Consider the following 16,505-nt stretch of genomic DNA (forward strand, 5'->3'; position numbering starts at 1 on the left):
AGAGACTTGCCGGTAACGAGATTGAACAAGGTATCGGGATACCGACGATCGAATCTCGGGCAAGTATCATACCGATAGACAAGGGAATTGTATACGGGATTGATTAAGTCCTTGACATCGTGGTTCATCCGATGAGATCATCGTGGAACATGTGGGAGCCAACATGGGTATCCAGATCCCGCTGTTGGTTATTGACCGGAGAACGTCTCGGTCATGTCTGCATGTCTCCCGAACCCGTAGGGTCTACACACTTAAGGTTCGATGACGCTAGGGTTGTAAAGGAAGTTTGTATGTGGTTACCGAATGTTGTTCGGAGTCCCGGATGAGATCCCGGACGTCACGAGGAGTTCCGGAATGGTCCGGAGGTAAAGATTTATATATGGGAAGTCCTGTTTTGGTCACCGGAAGAGTTTCGGGGTTTATCGGTAACGTGTCGGGACCACCGGGAGGGTCCCGGGGGTCCACCAAGTGGGGCCACCAGCTCCGGGGGGCCACATGGGCTGTAGGGAGTGTTCCTTGGCCTACATGGGCCAAGGGCACCAGCCCCACTAAGGCCCATGCGCCTAAGAGATGGAGAGGGGGCAAACCCTAATGGGATATGGGCCTTAGGGCCCATATTGGTGCGCCTCCCTCTCCCATCCCATCTTGGCCGCCCCCCTTGCTCCCCATCTAGGGCTGCCGCCCCCCTAGGGGTGGGAACCCTAGAGGGGGCGCAGCCCCTCCCCTTCCCCATATAAATAGAGGCCTAGGGCTGCCCCAAAACACACGTGATTTGATCTCTGGTTGGTGCAGCCCTGCATCTCTCTCTCCCTCCTCTTCTGTGGTGCTTGGCGAAGCCCTGCAGGATTGCCACGCTCCTCCATCACCACCACGCCGTTGTGCTGCTGCTGGATGGAGTCTTCCTCAACCTCTCCCTCTCTCCTTGCTGGATCAAGGCATGGGAGACTCACCGGGCTGTACGTGTGTTGAACGCGGAGGTGCCGTCCGTTCGGCACTAGGATCATCGGTGATTTGGATCACGACGAGTACGACTCCATCAACCCCGTTCACTTGAACGCTTCCGCTTAGCGATCTACAAGGGTATGTAGATGCACTCTCCTTCCCCTCGTTGCTGGTCTCTCCATAGATAGATCTTGGTGATACGTAGGAAAATTTGAATTTCTGCTACGTTCCCCAACACCGTCCTCTACATGCAACAGCTCTACAAGCTGCACGGATTTCCCGGGAGCTATTGTATCTGACCGTGACCCAGTTTTCACCAGCCATTTTTGGCAAGAACTGTTCAAATATGCAGGAACAGAACTGCGCATGAGCACGGCGAATCATCCGCAGACGGACGGCCAAACCGAGCGGGTGAACCAGTGCATTGAAACTTATCTGCGCTGCTTCGTTCAAGCGTGCCTGAAGAGATGGAGCTTTTGGGTACCTTTGGCGCAATTCTGGTACAACTCATCACACCACTCCGCCATCGGGATGACGCTGTTCAAGGCCATGTTTGGAAGGGAACCTCGGCACTGGGGGATCACGGCATCGACCTCGTCATCAGTACCAGCTTTGCAAACTTGGCTCGAGGAGCGGGCAGTGATGCAGGACCTTATTCAACAACAACTCCATCGGGCGCGCCAGATCATGCAAGACCAGGCGAACAAGAAGCGTTCCTTTCGCCAATTCCAGGTCGGTGATCACGTCTTCCTCAAACTGCAGCCTTACATCCAAACCTCGGTGGCCCCAAGAGCAAACCACAAGCTCAGTTACAAGTACTACGGCCCGTTCAAGATCATCGGCAAGATCAATGATGTCGCCTACAAACTGCAACTTCCCCCTGAAGCAGCAGTGCACCCAGTCTTCCATGTGTCCCAACTTCGGCAAGCACTCCTTCCAGGCACCACGGCATCTCCAACACTACCAGCAACTGCAGGCGACACAGCAATCCCGATCAAGATTCTTCAGACAAGATGGCGCAAGAAGAACGAGATCATGATCGAGCAAGTCCAAGTCCAATGGTCAGCGGGCGCAGCTCTCGACATCACCTGGGGGGATCGCCAAGCACTCCAAGCACGCTTCCCTCATGCGGAGGCTTGGGGGCAAGCCTCGTCTCAAGGAGGAGGGGATGTTAACACCCCTGACGGCTCGACCACATCGGCCAGCAAGACACGGGCCCGGCCCAGCCGCGCCCGACGCAGCAACCCGCTCTACTTCGGCCCAGAGTGGCACAACCAGCCCGGCCCAGCCACCGCGACTACTTAAGGCGAACGCTCCTCTCTCCCTCGCCATCCAGTGGATCACGAACGGCGGCGGTGGCACGAACCCTAGTTCTTCTTTCGATCGATCCATTCTTGTAATCCCGTTGTATCAGACTGATTGCTACTGTGACATAGTAGATCGATCCTTACCACTACTCTGTCCCTAACAGCACTTGATTAATTATCTCGCATTCAGACTAATTAAGTATTTCAATTTTACACTAATTCTTGATTCACCAAGCTCTCTGGGATTGGAGCTCTCTACCGAATTTCATGTCTGCCCCAATTTTGACTGGGTCGTGCGTTGGAAGCACTCCATGCGTCCGTAATTTATGACCAAAATATAATGAATGCGCTTCAGTTTATTGATATCCAGCTTAAAATGTATGTGCATAGTTTTGGATGGTCGTCTCCGCGGATATGGTGTCTAGTTTACGGATTAGCATTGGAGATGCCTTAAGATGCATGTATGTAGGCTACTATAACTCCTCAACAATGTAAGTGCAAAGATTGCTAATAGAACGCTAGTGTAGCAACAAAATTGGATATCTTTATATAACTTCTTATTGATATGGTTACATGCATGAGCAGCATTACAGTGAAACTTTACTAAAATAATCAAATACTTTGACCTATAAAACTGCAATACTAAATTGCTAATCCTTTATATATACTCTCTTCGTTCAAAAGTAAGTGGCGGGGTTTTAGTCTAAAAGCACGACACTTATTTTTTAAATTTGAATGGAGGGAGTATAACCTATTATTATCAATATATGATTACATGGGCAGTACCAAATTAGCAATCTTTTTTTTTTGACGGACCAATCCTCTCTCTTTTTTTCCTTTTTTTTTGAGGGAACAATCTTTTTTCCTTTTTTTGAGGGACCAATCCTTGTTTCAAAGACTCGATCAGAAGTACTGTTTCAGTCCAACGCTGCAGGAATTTAGATTGTCGACGACGTAGTGCTGGTGCAGGCCATGAAGCAGGCCTCGGTGTCTCTCCACGTCGCCGCCCAACTCACTGTACTTGAGCCGCATGAAGACCTGCAGCGCGTGCACGCCGGCGGCAGCCGCGAGGCGAGGGCTCCCCAACGGCGGATGGAAGCCGAGGTGATCAGCGATGCGCTCCAGCCCCAGCGGCATGGCCGGGCAGTCGGCCGCCATCCTCGCGACGTCGTAGACCTGGTCGCCGAGGTAACGCCGAACGGCGCCGACGAACCCGGCCATGTCCTTCGGCAGCGGGGCGCCGCCGGTGACAATCTTGAGGAGGTACGCAATGTGGTACGCCCCGGCGTAGGTGATCCACGATCGCGCGGCACACCGAGGGTCGAACAGGCCGGAACGCAGCAGCTTCTCCCTGAGCATCTTGGCGCTGAGGCCGCGGACACGGAGCCTGTCCACATCGAGGCCGCGGCCGGTGAGGTACGCGAGGGAGCCCTCGTCGTGCGGGTCGGACACGGGGCAGAAGTCGCGGAGGTTGAACTCCCACGCGCCGAGGTGCCGGCCGTGGCCGTCGCGGAGCGCGATGCCGACCTGGAGCGGCTTGAGCGCGTCCACGTTGGCCTTCACGACGGCGTAGCGCTCCTCCACGGTGAGGATGTTGTGGTTCCGGTCCGCGTGGTGGACGAGGCCCGGGTAGTGCACGTCGACGGCGACGTACCGGGCGTTCCAGGCCAGGTGGCAGAGCTTGTCAGATTCCTCCCTGAAGTTCCACGCCCACACAGAGCGCACCGGCACCGCGGACGACGGCACGGGAACTGCTGCATGGAAGTAGAACGGCGGCGGCTGCATTGGGGACGTCTGGTAGAAAGGCATCGGCGGCGGCGGAAACATGGGGAACATACCGGCGGTTGGGTTCATGCAGATCGGTCGTTGCCTCGACCTCCATGAGCCGGCTGCTGAGCTCGCTTTGTAATACAGAGATACAGAGGGGTTGGATCAGGGTCGTAGACTCGTAGTTGGACTCGGAGACAGGACACGAATCGGCCCGTGATTTGGAGAAGCTAGCTAGCGCCCGGATCTCCTTCACCGTAAAGGAAGAAGAAGAGTTCACAAGGATGGCTTCGCTGTGTTAGAGTTATATTTATGTTGGCTTTTGGCCTTTTGCATTCTGGCCTTTGGCCTCCCCTGTACATGTATATATGATTCCTTGCTGAGCAGGGTACTCTTGCTCAGTTCTCTTGTCCTGGTGCTCATGCTCAGAATGATGTGGCTGAGCGCAAGCATCGTCACCTTTTTGAGACGGCACGTGCGATGATGATCGCTGCCTCTCTTCCGCCTCACTTTGGGCTGAGGTTGTTACCACTTCCACCTATCTCATCAACATTCAGCCATCTGCTGCTCTACAGGGTGGTATTCCTCTTGAGCGTATTTCTGGTCGTTCTCCTGATTATTCGGCGCTTCGCTTGTTTGGTTGTGTTTGCTATGTTTTGCTTGCCCCTCGTGAACGCACCAAACTGACCGCTCAGTCTGTTGAGTGTGTCTTTCTCGGATACAGTGATGAGCATAAGGGCTATCGGTGTTGGGATCCTGCCAGTCGCCGGATGCGTATTTCCCGGGATGTCACCTTTGATGAGTCTCGTCCCTACTACCCTCGGCCATCCTCCTCGGCCTTTTCCACGGAGGACATCTCTTTTCTTACCTTTCCGGATACACCTCCCTTTGTTTCCAGTATTCCTACTCCTCATCCCACTATTGCAGATTCGACACCGTCCTCTCCTATGGTTTCTTCTCCTCCCTCATCGCATGAATCACCACCTTCATCACCGATACCTTCCTCTTCTCCACCTTCATCACCGATACATTCCCCGTCTCCACCTCCAGTGATTCCACCTCTCCCATCCTTTCCTTTCCATTATACTCATCGTCAACATGTTATGGATGAGTCTACTGATGTGCCCTCTACTTCTGATGTGTCGTCTTCCTCCTCTCAGCCGACTTATGGTCTTCGTTCTCGGCCTTGTCCACCTCCTGATCGATATTCTCCTTCTCGCTATGGTCTTTCGACCGTTGTAGAGCCGGCTTCTTATCGAGATGCTATTGTTCATCCTGAATGGCAGTTTGCCATGGCAGAGGAGATTGCTGCTCTTGAACGCACCGGCACATGGGATCTAGTTTCTCTTCCTCCTCGTGTTCGCCCCATCACTTGTAAGTGGGTCTATAAGATTAAGACTCGCTCTGATGGTTCTCTTGAGCGTTATAAAGCTCGTCTTGTGGCTCGTGGCTTTCAGCAGGAGCATGGTCGTGATTATGATGAGACCTTTGCTCCTGTGGCCCATATGACCACTGTTCGCACACTTCTCGCCGTGGCCTCTGTTCGCCACTGGTCCGTGTCTCAGCTTGACGTTAAGAATGCTTTTCTTAATGGTGAGTTGCGTGAGGAAGTTTATATGCAGCCACCACCTGGGTATTTAGTTCCTGATGGCATGGTCTGTCGTCTTCGTTGCTCTCTCTATGGCCTTAAGCAAGCCCCGCGTGCCTGGTTTGAGCGTTTTGAAGGAAATATGCCCTAGAGGCAATAATAAAGTTATTATTTATTTCCTTATAATCATGATAAATGTTTATTATTCATGCTAGAATTGTATTAACCGGAAACATAATACATGTGTGAATACATAGACAAACAAAGTGTCACTAGTGTGCCTCTACTTGACTAGCTCGTTAATCAAAGATGGTTATGTTTCCTAACCATGAACAATGAGTTGTTATTTGATTAACGAGGTCACATCATTAGTTGAATGATTTGATTGACATGACCCATTCCATTAGCTTAGCACCCGATCGTTTAGTATGTTGCTATTGCTTTTCTTCATGACTTATACATGTTCCTATGACTATGAGATTATGCAACTCCCGTTTGCCGGAGGAACACTTTGGGTGCTACCAAACGTCACAACGTAACTGGGTGATTATAAAGGAGCATTACAGGTGTCTCCAAAGGTAGATGTTGGGTTGGCGTATTTCGAGATTAGGATTTGTCACTCCGATTGTCGGAGAGGTATCTCTGGGCCCTCTCGGTAATACACATCACATAAGCCTTGCAAGCATTACAACTAATATGTTAGTTGTGAGATGATGTATTACGGAACGAGTAAAGAGACTTGCTGATAACGAGATTGAACTAGGTATTGGATACCGACGATCGAATCTCGGGCAAGTAACATACCGATGACAAAGGGAACAAGGTATGTTGTTATGCGGTCTGACCGATAAAGATCTTCGTAGAATATGTAGGAGCCAATATGGGCATCCAGGTCCCGCTATTGGTTATTGACCGGAGACATGTCTCGGTCATGTCTACATTGTTCTCGAACCCGTAGGGTCCGCACGCTTAAGGTTACGATGACAGTTATATTATGAGTTTATGCATTTTGATGTACAGAAGGTTGTTCGGAGTCCCGGATGTGATCACGGACATGACGAGGAGTCTCGAAATGGTCGAGACGTAAAGATTGATATATTGGAAGCCTATGTTTGGACATCGGAAGTGTTCCGGGTGAAATCGGGATTTTACCGGAGTACCGGGAGGGTTACCGGAACCCCCCGGGAGCTATATGGGCCATAGTGGGCCTTAGTGGAGAAGAGAAGGGGCTGCCCTAGATGGGCTGCGCGCCTCCCCCTTCCCCTAGTCCTATTAGGACTAGGAGAGGTGGCCGGCCCCCTCCTCCTCTTTTCCCCTCTGAGGAATCCTAGTTGGACTAGGATTGGAGGGGGAATCCTACTCCCAGAGGGAGTATGACTCTCCTGCGCCTCCCTCCTTGGCCGGCCAGCCTCCCCCCTCTACTCCTTTATATACGGAGGCAGGGGACACCTCTAGACACACAAGTTGATCCACGTGATCTATTCCTTAGCCGTGTGCGGTGCCCCTGCCACCATATACCTCAATAATACTGTAGCGGAGTTTAGGCGAAGCCCTGCTGCAGTAGTACATCAAGATCGTCACCACGCCGTCGTGCTGACGGAACTCTTCCCCGACACTTTGCTGGATCGGAGTCCGGGGATCGTCATCGAGCTGAACGTGTGCTCGAACTCGGAGGTGCCGTAGTTTCGGTGCTTGATCGGTTGGATCGTGAAGACGTACGACTACTTCCTCTACGTTGTGTGATCGCTTCCGCAGTCGGTCTGCGTTGGTACGTAGACAACACTCTCCCCTCTCGTTGCTATGCATCACATGATCTTGCGTGTGCGTAGGAAATTTTTTGAAATTACTACGTTCCCCAACACGTTTTGCCTCGGTTGTCACTGCAGCTGGTTTTTCACCCAGTGTCCATGATCCAGCACTGTTTGTTCACCTTTCTGCTCGTGGGCGCACTCTTCTTCTTCTATATGTTGATGACATGATCATCACCGGCGATGATCTTGAGTACATTGCCTTTGTCAAGGCCCGTCTCAGTGAGCAGTTTTCTATGTCTGATCTTGGTCCTCTTCGTTACTTTCTTGGGATTGAGATTTCCTCCACCTCTGATGACTTTTTTATTTCCCAAGAAAAGTATATCCAGGATCTTCTTGCTCGTGCGGCTCTTAGTGATGAGCGCACTGTTGAGACTCCTATGGAGCTTAATGTTCACCTTCGTGCTACTGATGGTGAGCCCTTGTCCGATCCGACTCGTTATCGTCATCTTGTTGGGAGTCTTGTCTATCTCGCTGTCACTCGTCCGGATATCTCCTATCCTGTCCATATCCTGAGTCAGTTTGTTTCTTCTCCCACTTCGGTTCACTATAGTCACCTTCTTCGTGTTCTACGATATCTTCGTGGCACGATCTCTCACCGTCTCTTCTTTCCTCGTTCCAGCTCGTTACAGCTCCAGGCCTATTCAGATGCTACCTGGGCTAGTGATCCTTCGGATCGCCGTTCTCTTTCTGCTTACTGTGTCTTTCTTGATGGTTCTCTCATTGCCTGAAAGACGAAGAAACAGACTGCAGTTTCCCGTTCGAGTGCAGAGGCTGAGTTGCGAGCTATGGCTCTTCTCACAGCAGAGGTGACTTGGTTACGCTGGTTACTCGAGGATTTTGGTGTTACTGTTACTGCACCTACTACACTCTTGTCAGACAATACAGGTGCTATCAGTATTGCGCGGGACCCAGTGAAGCATGAGCTTACCAAGCATATTGGTGTTGATGCTTTCTTTGTGCGCGCTGGTGTGCAGGACCATGTTATCGCTCTTCAGTATGTGCCTTCCGAGTTACAGCTGGCGGACTTCTTCACGAAGGCCCAGACTAGAGCGCAACATGGATTTTATCTCTCCAAACTCAGTGTTGTGGATCCACCATGAGTTTGCGGGGGGGTGTTAGAGTTATATTTATGTTGGCTTTTGGCCTTTTGCATTCTGGCCTTTGGCCTCCCCTGTACATGTATATATGATGGCGTTTTGCCTCCTGATAATGATAAGTTGCTATTCCTAACACGTTGTTGCTCAGATCTGCCGCAGGCCGCGTTCTTGGGCGATCAATCTCGCTAGGGCTAGGCTCCTTCCGTCGGAGCCCAGGCCGGTTCCTCTCCGGTGGTGCTCAGAGGATCGAATCCAAGGTGCGTACGTAATCCCATCTTTCCTCCCCCCCCCTAATGTATGTATTCCCCATGTTCTGTCTTGCTCTAGGGTTTCAGTGATTCGCGAAATTTATTGTTAATAGATGTGATCTAACTATGCGCTGTTGCAAAATTACGTGCTAAAGGTAGTACCTCTTAATGTCATCTCTTCGTCCTCCTGATTATTTCTCCTTCATATACCTCCTTTCAGCTTCGGTTCGTTGTTCGGGTCTAGCTGAATCAACTTCTTAAGCTGTGAAATATTTGCAAAACAGTTATTACTGTGCGTACAAGATGTGCCATGACAAACTAGCAGAATGGAATGCCTATTTTTATATAGTAATTTATTAAAGTTCAATAATACTTTCGTTTGTTTACAGCATTCTTGCTCAAACTACACCCACTCCCCCGAGACCCGTCTTGAGATAGCATTGGAGAAGTATTGCGAGAACTTGCAAAAGGCACATGAAGCAACTCTAAGTTTGCTAGAACAGGAGAAACGGTAAGTGAATTCATCATCTGTAGTTTTTCGATCGGTTCCCTTTTCTCCTGATAGTGGAACCCGGTCCTTCTCTGTCATTTAAATTTTGTATTTGTTTTCTTTTTAATTCGCAGCTTCGAGCAACAGGAGCAACGACAAATGTTGTTATTTTTTCTCTTACTTCCCGCTGGTGCTGGATTTTTAATATTTGGTCCAGACAAGAAGAAGGAAACACCCGAGGAGGCCATTGAAACCTCTACTTAGCGAAGTTTGTGGCGTTTTGATTTGTACATTGAACTACGTTCTTATGCAGAGTTGATAATTGTGAGCTTACTGTGTGGAACTATGACAAGTTTTAAGTGCAATAATACTAGAAACGGGTAAAGCTGTCTAGTCGCATCACTAGAAATTATTTAGTCTTAACTCAATTCTCAGAATTATTGATTGGAGAAGTATAATCGTGTTGTAGGAGAGGGTTTGACTTAGAGAGGCGCCTCCCCCGATCCCACCCCTGTTGATCGTTCGATCCCACTTAATCCCAACCCCTCTTTTGATCCTACAAAAGGTTTCCCCTCGATTCCTTCTTGGATATCTTTGGTGTGGTTCACGCCTATTGGATCTGATGTTTCACAAACTAGATCCTACTATCTATTTTTCTGTGGATTTTGCGGGCTCGTTGCGGACTCTGCGGCCGTAGCTCACCGTGCTTAGTAAACCTCCGTACTCCATCGATCCAAGAACCATGCGGCGGGAGACGGGTGGGGAAGAAGAAAGGCGGTCGTACAATGGGGAGTGGGCCATGAGGAAGGCATGCCGTGAAGAACGACGATGGAAAGAGTGGGGTCAGGAGAGTTGGTCGGGTATGGGGGTTTGGTGGGGTTTAGGGTAGGGCCGTGTGTCTACGTTGTCGGGTGAATATTTTAGACATCCTCATTTTTTCGCGTGGAACTTTTAGACTGCCATGACAAGAAATATGCATCTTTGGGGGGGGGGGGGTGATTAAACTCTCCTTAATTTAACCGCCGTTGTCTCCTATGCCTCCAACTCACCACCACCGAACGGGCACTACCACTACCAACCAGAACGGACACTATCTAGGTCCAGTACTGATAGTGCTCCTTCGGTGGTCTAGGTGTTTTTGTACTTCTGATGAACTTTTATAATAGATCTGGATCTTTTCACACACAAAAGCAAAAAGAAAAATGAAATGTCAAACAGAAAGCCCAAAAGAGAAAATAGGAGGATGAGTTATGAATACCGTTTCTACTTTCTACCAAGGTAAGTAAAGTTGTCGAAGGAACTCTACATCGTAGAACCTCTCCAAGTCAGGAATGCCATGGTGAGGTCGGTCTAGAGTTCCAACAATCAGGAAAACACCCTAATGTTCAGCAGTGCCTACTTTCCACTAAGATTGCTTAAATATTGAACCAACTGACTATGAATGGGGCAATGGGGGTGGTTTTACTTGCACCTAGAAACTACATGCATGCTACTCTGTTTGCAGTAGGGTAGTACTGTTGCAACTAAACAAACAAATTGTACCGATTTGCTTTGCAGTTCCCCAACCAGGGAGAGCAGTGAGGCCTGAGGCGTAACCTTCAGATATTTCAGAACAAGATGTTCATAAATGTCAAATAGCATCAATGGCAAGTTGGCCCACATAGGTCGGGAATCAATGGAATTCGTCTGATATGCTATGTCTACTTTATTATGTGCATAAGCACAAAATAAGTTCTAGAACAGAAAAGGGCCGCCGAGTGTTGTTTCATCACCAGACACCGGTGTTGCGTTCAGCACGCTACTGCACAAAAGCCTGCAAAGAGTGGCGTCCGGCAACTTGATCTTATCTACCGCAAATCCGGTGCACGTTACAGGTAAAAAAGGGAAAAAGGCTCAGGACAATCTACCCTTGTCGCCAGAGCTTTGCTTACTGAAAATGGGAGGATCGGTTTTAAAAAAAAACGCATCATGGCTTACTGAAAATGGGAGGGTCAGTTTTAAAAACCGCATCATGGATATCAGTCGGAGAAAAGCCGAAGCCATTATTTTGATATTGATGATGCAGGAAACACGCGCTCTCTGCTACACTTCTAACTGGATCAGTGTACATGATACAATCCAGGAAACAGCAAAATGCCAACCCATATGAAAATCATGGAGGCATTTGCCCAGGAGAAGATGCTAAGCCTCTGCAAGTTACAAGTTCTGCCAGTCTATAGTTTACAAGTTACAGATCTATCACTACTATACATACAACCGATCTTCTCCTGGTTTCCCGTATCTATATATATGCTCTTTCCCCCCTAATAGAAGAATCAAATAATTCCAACCGCCGGCTATTTAGTTAGCCATTACCCTAGCATCTTCTAATGAGTCCACCCACATTCTGAGCGATGTCTTGTTTGGTCTCCACTGAAACAGGCGGGTCACCGATATACATATCGAAGAAAGCCCCTGTTTGTAAAGACAGAGTTTAATTGAAAAAAATATTACAACTCGGACTACATAAGAATTCTAGCTTTAAGTAAATTATCTATAGTTCTGTTGCAGAAAAATATATAGATGCACTTACTGCAAAGATCTTTGCTCTGGACAGCACCAATTTGTTTGCCATCAACTGCAGCATATTTCCTTGTTAATGTATATTATGGTGGAAAACAACTCAAATCGTACTAAAAGGAACAATTATACTATGAACATTTACTATACAGCATAAATATACTATGCATATATCATGATGGACATAATGATACTGATTTGGTGATGTAGATGCTGATTTTTTCTTTTCATAAATTTTGGTCAAACTTAAGAACTAGTTCGACTTTAAGACAAAATTTTAAGGACTTAATTTCTGGGAAGGAGGGAGTATATACGTATGTACTAACCTTCAGTTATAAGCTGGCCATCACATGTTTGACGGAAGTCGATCTTTGTACCCTGCAGTGAAGCCGACTATAGTATCACATGCCTAAACGCACCAAATCATATTAACCAGATGAGACTGAAACTTACTGCAGGTATTCGAATGTCTTCCCTGAAGTAAGATCCAAATGTTTTCAAACAATGGTAATCGGTATTAGGATTCATCTGATCATAAAGTAAGAAAAAAAAACTCTGTTATGCCTATACGGATAGCAAAAAATATTAAACTAGTTGCTGAATTAATAAGCACCTTTTGCAGTCGAAAGCCAAGAGACTTCTCAAATGCACTGAAAAGTTTGTTAATACAAATAAACAATTAACTTCAATCTTGCATTGACCATATCTTCTGAACCATAAATAAGAATCAAAATATACTACTGTTAGCATGAGAATTTAAGATTACTTACTCTCGCACTGCACTAATGCTAAGCCCATTGTAGCTAACTACCAGTCTGACTGTCATATGAATATTTTCCCTGCATAGCAGGGCAAGTATAATGCAAAATTCATTAGCAACAGAGGCAAATGAGTTGCAGGTGGGGAAGAAAATGAATGTTTCTGATGTAGTATCAGGGAATAAGAAAAATCCTACACATCATCAAAACTCGTACGCCCTACAGAGGGAATCTACTGACAGCAGGTAGGGAGTCCCAAAAATGACATGAAAGAATTGGTTGGGAACTGTTTCTCTATGAACAGAAACGTTAAACGGCTATCTTTCTTGACGATTTCCAGATTTTTTACCAGATGGAACCGTTTCTCTAGCTCAGCTTACACAAGTGTTACATGTAAATAGGCTGTGTAAGCTCAAGAATATGGGAAAGATCTTCATACAAAGAATTTAAACACATGTACATGATCAATAAAGCATTCACACCTTAGAAGATCTTCGTAGAAATCCGGGTGATCCTTCAGCTCGGCAACTGGAACAGAAGCATACTTTGAACCCAGCTTCTTGCAGATAGAATCTGGTTGTATATCTATAAGAATAGTCGAATACAACATGAGTAACTCAAACGAACAACCTTTAAGCAGTACCTCAGTCTGTTATCAGTTCATAAGTAATAGCAGCACACAGGGAAATTTTGCCTACTCACATAATCCAAAGGCATAAAGATTCAGGTTTTTGACCTTCATTATCCGCATATTTCTGTAACCCATCCCGACAAGCACCTGTAAATTTAGTTGTTTGTTGTCAAAGGGAATGCTGAAGGCCATATTAAGATTACAAATTTGGTATAAAACATTGCGACACTGTCAAAATAACAAGATACAGACAAAAGTGTCCAAATAATTGCCACAGCACTGGAAGCAGAGCATGTAATAGGGCAAAAGGAAAGGAAACAATATTTGACTGGCAAGAAGGAAAATGGTGCATGACACAATTATCCACAAAAGAGAGTAGGAAAAAGGACCTCTGCGGTTGGATTGGAATTCTCCTCAAGAAGAGTAGGGAACTTGATCCCAGTTCTTGGTTCTGTCAGATCTTCCGGCAATATTGTTCTTGGCACAGCAACACGAGCACAACCTGGGCGCCTTTCTTCCAAATAAGGCTGATCAACATGTTCTCTGATTTGGTCCCCTTCTTTTCCCAACATCATTGAATCCGCAAGCATCTTTGGGGATCTTATCAATGCATATAATGACGATCAGTTAATAAAGCAAAAACTGAAATAAAAGCATAGCCTACAGGAGCAAACGGACAGAGAAAGGAAGCAGTAGCAATCCAACAAGATATATCACGATAGAGCATTGTATTCCCTTTCTATAAAAAGCAGGGGTTTGAACCTTACATGTTTTCAAATGGTGGTATTACACTAGCGGCAGCCAGCATAAGAATGTTACAGGCATGACGCTCCTCAACCTCATTCCACGCTCGCCCAAGCGTTGCGTTTGCAAGCTTGGCTAAGAGCATTTGTATAGCATGCTCTTCTCTGACTTGCAATCCAGCCAAGTGCTGCACGCAAGAGGTCACTTGCTTTATGTGTGCCCGACAGGCTCTTGAACCAGAGCCCGCAACAGCGGACAACCTGTGTAAAATCTTGGGATTTGATGCTCTAGAAAGGCAGAAATAGAAAGCTCCAGCAACCTTGTTGAAGGAGCTGAATGCTTCCTGAACTGCACCACTTCCTGCAGAGCTTAAATGCCGCGGATGCTGAAAGGAACTCTCGACTAAAGCTCCAACTTGTGATATCAATCCTAACCCGATATCATGCGATATTGGAGAGCCTAGTGGAAACTTGTGCAGGTATCCTCCGTTATGATCAAGCTTGGAGAAAATGAACCAATCGGGTTTCATAGTGCTGCCAAATACTGCAACTTCAGAAGTCTTTGTACCAAGTCGGGGAGTTTGCCAACAGGAGAAGTTCACCGGATCTGTCAATTGGAACAAAGGAACTGAATCAGGGCACAATTGCAACACATATTCAGTTCCTGCTTGCAGATAGAAGTTTTACGGCAGTGTTTGCGCCTACCCGTCAAAATGTATGAGCTAATCTCCAACGCAGCCCTCATGTTCTCTTGAAAATTACTTTCCAATTCATCATTGCGCGATACTTGTTACACTCTAAGAAGCCATCCTTTCACCACACATCAGCTAGTGATTTTTTATCCCTTAAGCCATCCACAGTAGTTGGCATAACGAAGCAAGCCATTGGCAGTAGTTGGCATGACGAAGCAAGCAATTCACAGTAGTTGACATGACGAAGCAAGCAATTCACAGTAGTTGACATGACGAAGCAAGCAATTCACAGTAGTTGGCATAACAAAGCAATAACTAACCATCCCAAAAAACAGCAATTGGAGCTCCCAAAAATCATCCATTAGCACATAAAAGAAAAGGAAATCTTATGATCCCACTGACGCCAAGGAAAATACAGAAAACGCCGAGCAGCTACATACAGAACTGTTCTAGCTGCAGATCAGAATTTCCCCTCCCTCGCCGCAACTAAGCACTTGGTACAGAAATCCCACCTTCTGTACAGAAATCCACAAGCCCAACCAACACCCAGAACGCCCGGATCAGCAACAAACACACCGTGATCCGGCAGCCTCCGCCAGATTCACACACAAGAAGCACCAGACCCATCATTCACAGTCCGCCCCCAAATCCTAACGCCGGCCAACCTCCCCCCGCCAAACCAACCGAAAATCCCTCCCACGAATCAACCACCTGAACCGCCCGCATTCCGCCGTTCGTCCCATCCAGAGCGAGACGCTCGCATAAAAAAAGAGGACGGAAAATATCAGCTGAAGGAAGAAGCACACCAGACCTTGGGCGCACGGAGCCGCGCGTCGTCGGCAGATCGGGGAGGCTGCGTGTGCGAGCACGTTTGGCAGTTGCGGAGGAGGGGGGAGGATGCCGTGCGGTGCGCCCGTGGCTTCGTCCGCCGGCGTTCCCCCGGATTCCAAACCGAACCCAGGGGAATGGAATGGGGGAGGCAGAGGGGAGGGGGAAGGTGGCGGTGGTGAGTGAATGAAGAGCCGAAAGCGAGAGGATTCGCTTTCGTGTTAACTCGCCTCCCCAACTGCTTCTCGGCGGCGGCTGGCTGACCGGCCGGCTCTGCCCCGTCCGTGCGTGCGTGCGAGGAGGCGAGCAGCACGTGCGCCGATGCCCTGCTTTGGGTTGGGGTCGCCGGGTCGGGTCGGGTCGGGGGATGCTACGGGTTTTAAGACGAACCGGGATTCTCTGCCTGTCGGCCCTCTTGTTACCTTCAAACTCTTCTCGGAACCGAGGAAAATAATCCACCCTCAATCAAAAAAAAAACATCCTAAATTCACCATCCTTCGGTAGAAAATGGCGAATTATACAAGAGCTTATCCACCTGAACGCATAATTCCACCTGCGATCTGTGGGAGAAGACAAGGCGTGCAAATTTGGGGGTAAAAAAAAAGGAATCCCGGCATATGCCGTCTCCTGACGAGCGGCACGGGCCGGTGGATTCCGGGAATCGGCCGGATGCGCTCCGCGGCGCGCGCCCGGAGACGAGACGTGGACGTTTACCGTTACGGCCGGCAACCAAACGAGAGTGGCTTTTCTTCTCTCTTGTTGCACGTAATAACCTTCGATCAACCGAAGGCGACACTCAGGTATATATAACTCTGCTCATTTTCAGCGTGTAGTGATTGATCCTAGCACATTCCTGCTGAAAAACTATGCTGCTGGTAAATGGTAATGGACAGTGGCAGGGCCCTCGCTCGCTCGTCTGGCGAGTCCTTGCAGACGGGAAACTACTGGACGTTCGCTGGGACCCCGAACCGGACTGCTCGAGTGATTAGCATGGGCACGCATGTCAGCGCTCGTTGGTTAACTTATTATTGCCGCCCACATGGA

General features: G+C 48.1%; 2 protein-coding genes across 3 annotated transcripts; both read right to left on the bottom strand.

Annotated features, from left to right (window-relative positions):
• Window positions 1–3,152: 3,152 nt before the first annotated feature.
• LOC125516910 (probable CCR4-associated factor 1 homolog 11) lies at window positions 3,153–4,261 on the bottom strand. Its single transcript, XM_048682175.1, has one exon. The coding sequence runs from the start codon at window positions 4,101–4,103 to the stop codon at window positions 3,153–3,155; it is 951 nt and encodes a 316-aa protein (XP_048538132.1). The 5' UTR covers window positions 4,104–4,261.
• A 7,003-nt stretch (window positions 4,262–11,264) lies between these two features.
• LOC125514921 (fatty-acid-binding protein 2-like) lies at window positions 11,265–15,808 on the bottom strand. 2 transcript variants are annotated; one of them, XM_048680294.1, is made up of 11 exons: window positions 14,647–15,808; window positions 13,966–14,548; window positions 13,588–13,798; window positions 13,270–13,345; window positions 13,050–13,152; window positions 12,580–12,648; window positions 12,423–12,459; window positions 12,263–12,337; window positions 12,136–12,187; window positions 11,823–11,867; window positions 11,265–11,704 (listed from the first exon to the last, which is right to left on the bottom strand). In XM_048680294.1, exons 1-11 carry the CDS (start codon window positions 14,684–14,686, stop codon window positions 11,607–11,609), a joined length of 1,389 nt encoding a protein of 462 aa, XP_048536251.1. In that variant the 5' UTR covers window positions 14,687–15,808; the 3' UTR covers window positions 11,265–11,606. The 2 variants fall into 2 exon arrangements, with proteins under 2 accessions (XP_048536251.1, XP_048536252.1); XM_048680295.1 differs by having other exon boundaries at window positions 15,445–15,807.
• Between the last annotated feature and the right edge of the window lie 697 nt (window positions 15,809–16,505).

Source organism: Triticum urartu, chromosome 6 (genome assembly GCF_003073215.2).
Source record: "Triticum urartu cultivar G1812 chromosome 6, Tu2.1, whole genome shotgun sequence".
NCBI classification, from domain to species: Eukaryota; Viridiplantae; Streptophyta; class Magnoliopsida; order Poales; family Poaceae; genus Triticum; species Triticum urartu.

Coding starts and splice junctions, on each gene's coding strand:
- LOC125516910 (XM_048682175.1), bottom strand. CDS start 4,103: ATGAACCCAACCGCCGGTATGTTCCCCATGTTTCCGCCGCCGCCGATG.
- LOC125514921 (XM_048680294.1), bottom strand. CDS start 14,686: ATGAGGGCTGCGTTGGAGATTAGCTCATACATTTTGACGG. Junction 12,188..12,262: donor AAGACATTCGAATACCTGCA/GTAAGTTTCAGT, acceptor GCTTCACTGCAG/GGTACAAAGATCGACTTCCG. Junction 11,705..11,822: donor CCAGAGCAAAGATCTTTGCA/GTAAGTGCATCT, acceptor CTTTACAAACAG/GGGCTTTCTTCGATATGTAT.